The sequence below is a fragment of the Panthera leo genome, chromosome A3 (assembly GCF_018350215.1).
Source record: "Panthera leo isolate Ple1 chromosome A3, P.leo_Ple1_pat1.1, whole genome shotgun sequence".
Classification (NCBI taxonomy): Eukaryota; Metazoa; Chordata; class Mammalia; order Carnivora; family Felidae; genus Panthera; species Panthera leo.
Genome location: NC_056681.1, coordinates 80,577,601 through 80,590,306, shown reverse-complemented (window position 1 = coordinate 80,590,306; position 12,706 = coordinate 80,577,601). Strand labels below are relative to the sequence as shown.

Sequence of the window (12,706 nt, the reverse complement as noted above, 5' to 3'; positions counted from 1 at the left end):
CAAGTGACTCTTTAAATTCTAATGTGCACAATGTATCGCTGAGGGTTAATACACATATAAGCAATCAGTCAAGTATGGGAATACTTTTATCTACTTTGTGACAAAAAGGAAAGCTGCACTTCACTTTCACTCTCATTAAGGCATTGCAAGGTTCTTTTATAATACCGAAACAGTGCATCAACAATCTCAGAGGCAGGAAAGATGAATAGTTAAAAATTTTTTAAATCAAAATAGTTGCAAATATTTTAAATGGCCAGAGAAAATAAACTTGCGAAGCAATTCACAAAATAGAGTAAGATATTAAGAAATTAATTAGAGATCTTTCTTTTCTATAGTTAATTTTTTAAATGCAGTTTAACCCCCTTTTGGGAAGGGAACTATTTCAAAGGGCTCATTTTTGCACCCACCCCTGTCAAAGAAGGTCAGAAACACTCAAGTATAAAGTCACTGCACTGCTGTGGCACAAATAGTTTCTGCGGCTAAAATCAAACAAAGACCAATTAAACTAATCATAACGTTCCAGTGAACACAAGGAAGCTCACCTGGTATTCCTGGACTTCTTTCGTGAATTTTCAAATCTACTCAGTTCTTGGTATTATAATTACCTTGACCAAAATACTGTGAAATTACTGCTCTGATCTACTAATGGCTGCAAAAATCAAGTCGTTGTGGTTTCATGCCAAGGGGCCATAGCAAGGTGGCGCAATGATTTCTGACACAGAAGACAACTTCTAAAAACTCAAAAGGGAAAATTAACGGGATGTGGTTTACATTGCCAAAGACTCTTCATTAATTACCAATTTAATCACTGCTGGAGGCATGACATTACAAAAATCTGGCTGAAAGTTCTAATAGATTATGAAGACCACCTAAGAAGAGTGACCAAAAAATGTACAAAACAATTAATACTGTTTCACTGCTATCAAAGACACTCAGATTATTTTACATCAAGTGAAGCAAAGGAATTAGTAGCTTCACAGTGGCACCACTAGGAACTGTAAATACAATAGCATACAATTAGTAATGCACATGTGACTTTTCATTCAAGGCATATATCCTTGGGAAAGCCAGAACATGATAAGGAGAACAAAAGAAACATTAAAAAATGAAATGAATAAAGATTTAAACTCTACCCTCTTGCATGCTGAGCAATAACAGAATAGGCAATATAAAATACAGCTCCTAGTAATGGTGATATCATCCTGGGATGTTCAACACCGAACTGAACAGCCATATGGAAAATGTCTATGGCCATTAATAGTCGCATAAAAGGAGTGTTCCTGATGCTAAGACACCTAGCCCTAGCTTCATGAATTCACAGCAATCTCAAATAAATAAGACTTTTGAGGCTAGGGGTTTGTGGCCATATAATAGAAAAGATGCTTGAGGTTTTTTTTTTTTTTTTCCTCCTAACAATGATGGTGTTTTGTGTGACTTTGAAGATATGCTAGCAAGCTAACAATATGTTTTCTAAGAAGTCTAGTAGCCATTGTTAGGATAGCAGACTTCGAATCAACTTAAATTTAGACATAATAGATAAACTATTATTTAAATCATAATGAATAAAAACCACTACCATGTACAGAGGCATTTATGCCGAACATAGAAGTACACTGGCATTCTTCTCCTATAAAATGCAACTGTAAAAAAGATTAGCTATACATTTAAAGTGTCTTACTAGTCTGAAGCGGATTATGTACATTAAATCTTCTGTCAATTGTGTTGGAGTAAGAAATAAGGAATATATTTTCATTTTAGTGCCCTGGGTATAGACATTCCAGCTCATATAGAGAATAAAAATCTCTAAATAAGACAAAATTCTCACTCCATATGTTATTAAAGATTTTATATTTCTTTTTATAATATTTGATGTTCTTTTAAAATCACAAATGTGAAGTTAACCTACTTCTTCCTAGTGAATTGATAATATGTGTAATTTGGAAAGATTAAAATTTTAGCTTGACCTTAATGTTAAATCTTAATTCCTAGAGGCTAGCCATTTAATTGTAACATAGCTAATATTTATAAACATATAATATAATCTTATATACATTTTTATGATGGTACATACTTAGGATACATACATAAAAACTATAGAAGAAGTTTCTATCTGCCAGAGATTACCAAAATGATGTTTAGTTTTTTGTTTTTTGTTTTTTTTTTTTTTACCAACTGGATGGTAACTGCTTCTTTTATTATCTGGAAAAGATCTAGTGATCTTATCTAAATCTGCTACAATTATCAGCACGACAGACTAGTCCCATTTAAATCAATATTTTCCAATTAACATCAAAAGTGCAAGGTTGATGTCCTACCTCTTCATAGCAACAAAATACCTGTTTAAAGGCTTAATTTGCAAAAGAGCAGCTTGCATTCTTTTGGTTCTCACCAAATAAGCCTTTTGGATTCATTACCAACCAGTAAAAAAAAAAGTCACTGTATCTTTTTTGATTACTGGTCCCGGCAGTTGACTCAAGACTGACCAAACTGAAATTCTTTTCCCATACACAGTTTTCTTCAGAGATTCAAATATTCCTGCAAACCTTTAGAGATGGATACTGCAAACCTTCAAGAACTTGCTGACATCTTGCAGTCTGATCCTGTTAAGTGAGGATGGGCTCCTACGCCAATTGATTGTAATGGGTCACTCACTATCCTTGCAGATTAAAATTGAGAAAAAAAAAAAAAAAAACACCTTTAAGTCTGTTTTATAATAATGTTGTAATTCTTGTCTGGTCTTTCTATTAAAAAAAAACTTCCAGGGGTGCCTAGGTGGCTCAGTCGGTTAAGCGTCTGACTTTGGTTCAAGTCATGATCTCACGGTTTGTGGGGTTGAGCCCTGTGTTGGGCTCTGCGCTGACAGCTCAAAGCCTGGAGCCTGCTTTGGATTCTGTGTCTCCCTCACTCTCTCTGCCCCTCCCCAGCTTGCACTCTGCCTGTCTCTTTCTCTCAAAACTAAATAAAAACATTCAAAAAAGAAAAACAAAACTTCTAGGTATCAACAAGTATCTGCAAACCATTTTCTTATGCTATGTAATTTACAGCTGAAAAAACTAAAAACAAACATATTTATAAAGAATTACCCTAATTCTTTTTAGACTTTCTACTTATAAAATAGATTTTTTTCTTTCTTAAAAACATAAAAGTAATAATTAAACTTATATGGCATCCTTCTTCTGATCGGTTCAAAGTGCTTCACAAATACCCTAACAATTTCAAGGACTGTGGGCAGCAGGATTCTCATTCCTTATCCTTAGAGTGTATGGATCCTAAACTTTAGCACATAAATGCAAACATCCCCTTCAGCTATCTACATAATTACATGAGCATTATTTAAAGTAACAGATTTATTAAATGTATTTTTAAAAAGCAATTATATTTTAATACAAAGTAGTAAGCAAAAGTGTCTGAAATAGACTAGCTTGTTAAATTCTACTTGTGCATTTTTTGGGAAAAGAGTATTTGGGGGAATTGAGTAATGAAGAAAAATAATAAAAAATGAATTTTTTTCTTAAAAAAAAAACTATTATACTTTTCTCACAATGTGTGTTCATACCAAACTCCTGAGTCTGAAACAAAAAAATTTTGTTTTAATTTGAGAGAGAAAGGGAGAGAGAGAGAGAGAGAGCGAGCAGGGGAGAGGGGCAGAGGGAGAGAGAGAGGTAGAGAGAGAATCTTAAGCAGGCTCTATGCTTAGCACAGAGCCCATCATGGGGCTTGATCCCAGGACTTTGGGATAATGACTTGAGCTAAAATCAAGAGTCAGACTCTCAGCTGACTGAGCCACCCAGGAGCCCCTGAAAAAATTACTTTAAGTGCATGTGGAAACCATGAACAAAAGAACTATCATCTAAAATTTGCATTAGTAAAATGTAACATATGAAAATCTTCACAGAATAGGAAAAGGAAGTGAAAAACTAAATCACAGAGATTCAGAGCAATGAAATCTGTTTCCTATAGAAAAACAATTTCAGGAAATACCTGAAACAGGTTAAATGAACATCTAAAGGCACAGAGACACAAATGAATCATGTAAACTATTTTCTCTAAAAAAGATCTAAATGCAACATGTGCTTGCTCAGCAAGTTCTCATTAAAACGTGCAATACTGGTTTTGACAAAAATTAAGAAAAATTAAAAGGCTTATAATACCTGTGTTTGTGAGTTGCCATTTAAGATAAATTACAGCTCAAATCTTTTCCTGAGGATGACTTAAGTAGAGTCTGTACATAAGGACCCAGCAGATAAGATTACAAAGAGTTGTTTTCAGTGTCTTAGAAATTACTTCCTAGCCTTCCAGCCTAAAGCTATACTAATTTATTTAAGAGGCAATGTTTGGTAGAGAGGGTGGTATGCTTCAAGACAGAGTTGGGGGTTGCACTCCAATCAAAGGTCTCAGTGTCCAGGAAGGACAGGTGTGTGTAAGGATTTGCTGTGTACACATCATAACCATAAAGAAAGGATTTAAGAAAGGAAGAAAAGAATGATCCAGGGAACCTTAAGTTCCAACGTGGCTAATGTCATCTCTGTAACTGACTCAAGAAAGGGGACAGACACTTTAACTTTCTCTGCTCAATGATAATCAATTCCACTTTAAAGACTTTCAGAGAGATATTTTGCCTGTTCACAAACCTTTACCACCAAGAAACTCCCTATAGCAACCCAATTTTTTCATGTTTAAACTCATGTTTTTATTAGTTGACACTCAGAAAGTATGAAAAAGAGCCTGTTACTATCCCCTTCATTTATTTATTGAATAAACATTTACTTAATACTTGGTGATGGGAATACAAGGTTCTTGTACTTTGAATAGCTCATAGCTGAGTGGGAGAAAGATGTGTAATTAGATAATTATATGGGATAAATGCGATGGGAGAGATATGTACAGCATATTAGAAAAAGATACACAAAGGAGAATTAGCTTTACCACTAGGAACCGTGACAGAGGTACTCATAGAAGAAGAGATATTTCAGTGGAAACTAACAAGGAAAGAAGGGAATTTCAGGGAGAGAACAGCCAGTGCTCGACGCAGGAATTGAAGAGTATGCCATATTCTCTCTGCAAGCAACTTAGTAGAGATGGACTATGGAGTGATAATGGGAGAGAGGTGAGAGATAAGGCTAGAAAGGGAGGAAAGAGGATTTGCAAGGACCTTGTATAAGGCCATGCTGTATAGTTGGGAAGTTTATTCTCTTGGTAACCGGGAGTTACCAGAAAGATTCTGAACCTTCACATACTCAAATTGGTACTTATACTATTTACCAGTTTCTCTTCTTTATATTTTAAAAGCTTGTCTTTCCTAATATGTAAATCTTTGCTTTCATTCTCTCTCAGCCCAGAACTAGATATAAAAATCCTTAAAAGGAGGTAACCTGTACTCAGTACATGGACACTGTCCCATGTATTATATGCCTCAAGTATTCCAAAATCATTTATTAACATTATTATTAAAATAGTTCTTCTTTTTCTTGGTGTTCATCAGAAGATCCTCGGTTAGTTTTACAGAAACAGAGTTCAGAAATATAAAAGATGATTGCTGAGTAAGTCCTAAATCAACGAGCAATCTTAAGAATATGTAACAGTAAGCTCTTCAATAAACTCTAGAAGATTTGGGGTCAGTGTCTCATTCACTCAAGACTTGAGGTCATTCCTGGGTACCAACTTTTTTTTTAAACTCATGGAAATTCTCAGGTAAACTAAGAACACAAAAAGCAATGGGTAGCAACAGGTCTAACTCCCCCCACCAGCAACTTGACTTTCAGCACAGTAGCATACATTATGAAGGACAAGATAGCTTACAATGAATTTTAAAATAAGAACACTGTAAATTAAGGCACAAATAAAAGAGCATAAAAACGGGAAAATAGTAGCAATCGGTTCACTAAATTAGATGCCAGCTTTTTTTTTTTTTTCCAGTTAGACCTTCTTTTTATTTACCAGCAGTCTTTTGATCTCTCCAGAGTGAAAGAGATGCTGACACTGAAGTGGGAATGGCATTAGTCATGGTTCCCTTACCCCCTTCACCGTAGACACCTATTAATTTGAATGTCACACAAGGAAAAAAAAAAAGAATTTTGCTTCCATTTAATAAATGGAAAAATAGATTTAGAGAAATTAAGTATTTTCCAGTTTTAGTATCACTTAACACACATTCAATTGCTCCAGAGATGAAATTGGGCACTTTCCCTTTTCCTTTTATCAACCAAGTTTGCCAAACTACTTTTCTAAAATATGGACAGTACTGGTAAATAATTCCAGTCTGTATGTACAAGAGCTACCGGAAATGATAAAGAAATCAAATTAAGAAAACTAGTATGTCCTTCTTTACGAGACAAAACAGACGAACATAAGGGAAGGGAAACAAAAATAACAGAAAAACAGGGAGGGGGACAAAACAGAAGAGACTCATAAATATGGAGAACAAACTGAGGGTTACGGGAGGGGTTGTGGGAGGGGGGATGGGCTAAATGGGTAAGGGGCACTAAGGAATCTACTCCTGAAATCATTGTTGTACTATATGCTAACTAATTTGGATGTAAATTAAAAAAAATAATAATAATAAAAAACTAGTATGTCCTTGGAAAATATATCAACCTGATATCAAATTGCACACTAAACTGAAAATCTAAAAAGGAACAGCAAGGTCTAACTTCTCTATTTGTGCAATTGGACTGATCTGTCATTTTATATTCTTCTTCTTACATCATTTCATTCATTAATATAATTAATATAAGCTATAAGCCCCATAGAGCATCAAGTGTCAAAACTAGAACAGTAGTCGAAGAGAGTGTACTATTTAATTCATGAAATTGATGCTTTTCATAACACATCTATACAGAGCTTGACTTTACTGAAAAACGAGCAATAGTAAGTAGAATGCACAAGAAAGTTTTAAAATTGAGCTTAAACTATAACAGAAGAGGCTGCAACGATATCTCCTATGCCACACTCCTCTCAATTAGTGGTGTGGAGTCTATGTCTCTCTTCCTTAAACCTGGGTGGAGCTTTGTGTCTGGTTAGGCCATCAGTATAGCAAAAGTGATGCAACATGACTTTTAAAGCTAGATCATAAGAATGCCATGCATGTCTGCCTGACTATCTTGGCATAGCTGCTCATAGACCCAGCCACCGTGCTGTGAGGAAGCCCAAACTAGCCCAAGTGGAAAGACCACAGGGAGAGGCTACATGTAGGTGTTTCAACTGACAGTTTAGCAGAGGTCGTCGCCAAAACTCTGCACCAGACGTCATGGAACAAAGCCACTCCCAGAGTCTTCTATCCTGATGCCTAAATCATAGAATCTGTGAGCATAATCAGATGGTTGTTTCATGCCAGTAAGGTGGTTTTTTATTTAGCAAAAGATAACCTGAAAGAGGAAGGGTTAAAAAAAAGTATCTTGGGGACTGTTTGAAGCATGGTTTCATTTGCAATAGGATACAACTCTGGGTAAATGGAAAACAAAGTAACAAAGTGATTAGCCTGGCATGCAGTGGGCTAGCTATGCAGCATGGAGCTGCTCTTTCTGGGAAAAACAACTAGAACAATAAATGAGTACAGGACAAGTAACCCAGATCCCATCAGTGGTAGTCAAAGAAACAATGAGATATTTTATGAGATACCATGATTACTTAACTCATCAATCATAAACAATAGTCATTGAGAATTTCATGCCTTTTCAGTGTGAACAGGACTGCTATTATTGAATCTGCTATTTATCCACACTTAGGCACAAGCTAGTTATCATCAACTGTAGAAGTGAAGAGTTCTTTCTATGTCTGTCTCCTTAAAACACACACATACACACGTTATCTTAGAAGTTCTGAAGTCAAGTTCGTTTGGGTACACTAAGAAAACAATGTGATAAAAATACATTTTTTAGATACCCCAAATTTCCCTAGTTTAAAATATTTATCTTAACATGTGATATTTTTAAAACAGAAAGAATAAAGGGAAAAAAAACCCTTTATAAGCCACTTGTTATACTATCCCTTAGAGATAAATATTGTTAATATTTTGATGATTTTCCTTCCGTCCTTTTTAATGCATGATTAAAAACACACACACACACACACACACACACACACACACACACACACACACACACACACAGTCTCTATCATTTCAAAATGGAGTTCAGAGGCACCTAGGTGGCCCAGCTGGTTAAGTATCCAACTCTTGATTTCGGCTCAGGTCATAATCTCACAGTTCATGAGATTGAGCCCCATGTCAGGCTTTGCGTTGACAGCATGGAGCCTGCTTGGGATTCTCTCTCTGTCTGTCTCTTTCTCTCACTCTCTCTCCTCTCTCTCTCTGACCCGCCCTCTGTTTATGCATGAAAGCCCTCTCTCTCTCTCAAAATAAATAAATAAACATTTAAAAAATGGAGTTCATATGCCATGTATATTTTATATCCTTTTTATACAAAATGACATTGTGAGCACTCTATGTCCTTTCAATATTCTTTCAAGACATTATTGAATAGATAAGTTTTAATGGCTATATAACAAGTATATTTATTTGTTATAATTTATTTGATCATTTCTGTTTTGCACAATTACCACTTTATAATTTTTTGCAATTACAAATAACATTGTGATGAAAACCTGGATACGATTCTTTGTTAGAATTATTAGGTAAAAGAGAATGAACATTTCTTGATGAAGTCTAATGGTTTTCCAGAAAGGTGTGGCAAGTTACATACTATGAGGAGTACAAAGAGGATCTAACTCAATGAACTGTCACCACCATCATGTTTCCTAAAATCCAAGTTATATATTTTACAGATACAGTAAGATGTCATGACACAGAGTAAGAGATGTTTTAGTAAGTAACTTCTGTTCTGAATTCACACTAATATACTTCAGATAAAAATTTATTTTGTTTGAGAAATGAAAAGTGTAAATTACTGGTGCCTTAAACAGAAGGGGTGACCAATAAAATATTTACTGAAAATTTGAAGTAATAAATGAATAAACCAAATGAAAGACTAAACATCATCTTTTTAAAAGTCAGGATACTTGAATTCGAAGCCTCATATGTCATAGTCTGCAACCTAGGTAAATTTAAACATTCTTTCCTAACTTACTTTCTTAATCTCTATGAAAGATAAAACAACAGTCTCTGTTTCTATTTCACAACGATGTCAGAAATATAAAGAAGAAGGAAATATAACACAATGCCTTAAAAACATAACCTCTGAAATCAAATCATCTAGGTTCAATTCTTGACTCTGTTACTTATTAGCTGTGTGACAACAGGCAATTCATTAATTTGTCAGTTTTCTCGACTGTAAAATAGAAATGATAATATTTAACTCATACAATTATTGTGGAGATTAAATGTGAAAATTCATGTTAAATTACTTAGAATCCTACCTGTCAAATAGTAAGTGCTCAATAAACACTTGATGAGAATTATTAATATATGTAAAATTCACACATAGGTGAAATAATTAGTTTTAAAAATCTACTTGGTAGATAGACCATTTAAATCTCAGGTACTCTCAATTTAAAATCAACACACTGGGGGCACCTGGGTAGCTCAGTTGGTTAAGCTTCTGACTTCGGCTCAGGTCATGATCTCATTGCTCGTGAGTTTGAGCCCTGAGTCAGGCTCTGTGCTGACAGCTCAGAGCCTGGAGCTTGCTTCGGATTCTGTGTCTCCCTCTCTCTGTCCCTCTCCTGCTCACACTCTGTCTCTCTCTCTCCCAAAAATAAATAAACATTAAAAATTTTTTTTTTAAATCAACACACTGGAATAATATAGACTTACACATTCCCCATAGATTTTAGAGTCTGAAAAATTATGAAATAAAGTTACCCACAAATAAAATACAGTATTAACAAAATAACTTTCTTTTTCAAGAGATATTGTTTTTGTGGCTCTTCACTTGACTAGATCCTTTTCACCCATCAAATCTTAGTTCAATGCCCCATCTTCAAATCACTCAAGCCCTCACCTACTTAAATTGTCCTCTACTATATCATGCAGTTTTCACACTCGAGTTATTTATCATTATCTGTGTATTCCCACCATAATGTAAACTCCATGAGGGAAGATGCTTAGCCTTTTCTGTCACTATGAATACACTCAGTTCAGACATTTAATAAAATATCTGACAAATCACCAACAAATTGATGAAATAACAGATGGCTAGGCACTGAAGAAGTTGGCATAAAAGCTACAAAATTTCTTCAAAGATGGCCCTCTAGATTAGGGTTTCTCAAACATTTTTATCATGACCCACAGCTTAAAATACATTTTATATCAAGATCCAGTATGCATATATATCCATATGACTGAAGCAAGTTTCAGACAAAAATACCATGGTTACTACGTGTGATGAGTTCTGATATTTTTATTCCATTCTATTCTATTCCTTTTCATTAAAAATAAAATAATTACTGCAGTGTGCTAAATCAATTTTATATCACATTATCGTGGAAAGACTTGAAGTGTGAAAAACACTGCTCAAGGTCAGAGGTTATTAAGTTCATATCTGAAAGGTATGTTTAAACATATGCATTGAAAGGAAGAAATAAAAGTGTCTGATCACAGATGACATGATCACCTATGTAGAAAATCAAAGAATTGAAAAAAAAAAAAACTCTCTTGGAACTAATAAGTAATTATAGCAAGCCTGTAAGATACAAGGCTAATATACAAGAGACAATTGCTTTCCTATATACCAGCAGTGAACAAGTGGAATTTGAAATTAAAAACACAATACTATTCACATTAGTGAAAAGTTGATAGGTATAAATGTAACAAAATATGTACATGATCTATATGAGGAATATCATGAAATCAAAGAATAAATAAATGAAGAGTACGAAGACTCAATTTACAACAGACACATATGATAAAAGACTATATCCAAAATATACAAATAACCATTGAAACTCAACAATAAAAAACAAACAACCTAATTAAAAAATGGCCAATGACCCCAAGAGACACCTCTCCAAAGATTTATAGATTGTGAGTATGCATATAAAAAGATGCTCCACATCATACGTCATCAGGGAAATGCAAATTAAAAGTGAGATACCCCTAAACACCTATCAGAATGGTCAAAATCTGGAACACCAACACACTCACTGTTGATGAAGATGTGGAACACAAGAACTCTCACACATTGCTGGTGAGAATACAAGATGGTATAGCTACTTTGGAAGATAGTTTGGCAATTTCTTATGAAAGTAAACATATTCTTACCCATAAGATCTAGCAATCACACTCCTTGGTATTTCCTCAAATGAGTTAAAAACCTATGTCCACACAAAAACTTGTACATGGATGATTACAGCAGCTTTATTCATAATTGTCAAATTTTGGAAGCAATCAAGATGTCCTTCAGTAGGTGAAGGGATAAATAAACTGTGGTACATCCAGACAATGAGATATTACTCGGCACTAAAAAAGAAATGGTCTTTCTAACCATGAAAAACACGGAAAAACCTTAAATGTATTATACTAGGTAAATGAAGCCAATCAGAAAACGCTATACACTGCATGATTCCAACTATGACATTCTGCAAAAGGCAAAATTATGGGGACAGTAAAATTATCAGGTTTCCAGGGGTTGGGAGTGTTGGAAGGGATAAGTAGGTGTAACAGAATATTCTTATGGCAATGAAAATACTCTATGATACCATAATGATGGATACATGTCATTACACATTTGTCCAAATTCATAGAATGTAGAATACAAGAGGGAATCATAATGTAAAGTATGGACTTTGGGTGATTACGATGTAGGTTTGGTTCATCAGTTCAGTGTAGGTTTATCAGTTCTAACAAATGTATCACTCTGGTGTGGGATGTTGTTAAGAGGAGAGGATATGCATGTGTAGATGCAGGGTGTATATGGGAAATCTCTGTACCTTCCCCAAAATTCTGCTGTGAACCTAAAACTGCTCTAAAAAAATAAAATCTTAATTAAAAAAAAAAAGAACATGTAATTTTGTGTATGTGAGTTTGATGGTAAGGGAGGCTATCATAGTTTTCAGATTCATGAAGACATTCCTGTCCCCTTAAATTTAAGGGCTTCTATTACCATATATTCATTATCACTTGTGAAGCACTACACAAAAACACGTATAAAAATGTGGTTTAACATAGGCATGGCACTATATGATAGAAAAGAGCACTGATTCTGTAGTCTGAAAACGCTCAAGTTCAAATCCTGGATTCATCATTTACTAACTCTGTTAACTTGTACAAATTACCTTACCTATGACCCCAGTTTTCTTAGGTGGAAAGTAGTTTGAACATCTACTTCATGGGGTTAAGTAAAATACAAATTATGTAAAACATCCATTATAATAATGATGCCTGCTCTTCAATAAATGGAAGGCATCATTAGTATATTCTAATATTTCCAAAAAAAAGTAACTTCCATAGATAAAATCCAATCTTAAACAAAGTACAATTAATGGCTTTTTAACCAATGTTCCTCACATCACTTAGCTGCCTGTTGCAGAGTGGTGTGGCTGCGTTGGTATTCTGCTTATTCCCTGCCTTTAAAGCTGCATCTCTTCTTGCTTGCTCAAGCAGAACTCTGGCTCTTTCTTTAAGTTCTTCTTGTCTGGATAACATTCGATGCTTAAAAGCAAAAATACAGAATTAGAAGCTCAAAAAAAAAAAAAAAGAAAACCCACCACATAATCTATATTTGTAAACTAATCAATGGTTATATTATCTGTC

General features: G+C 34.6%; 1 protein-coding gene across 17 annotated transcripts in view; it reads right to left on the bottom strand.

Moving 5' to 3' along the window:
* Window positions 1–12,706, bottom strand: part of EHBP1 (EH domain binding protein 1) — a 369,979-nt gene that overhangs the window by 74,552 nt on the left and 282,721 nt on the right. For all 17 annotated transcript variants that reach the window (XM_042932413.1, XM_042932414.1, XM_042932416.1 and 14 more), the window contains one exon: window positions 12,461–12,604. In XM_042932413.1, the coding sequence (XP_042788347.1) occupies window positions 12,461–12,604 (144 nt within the window). The remainder of the gene's footprint in view (window positions 1–12,460; window positions 12,605–12,706) is intronic.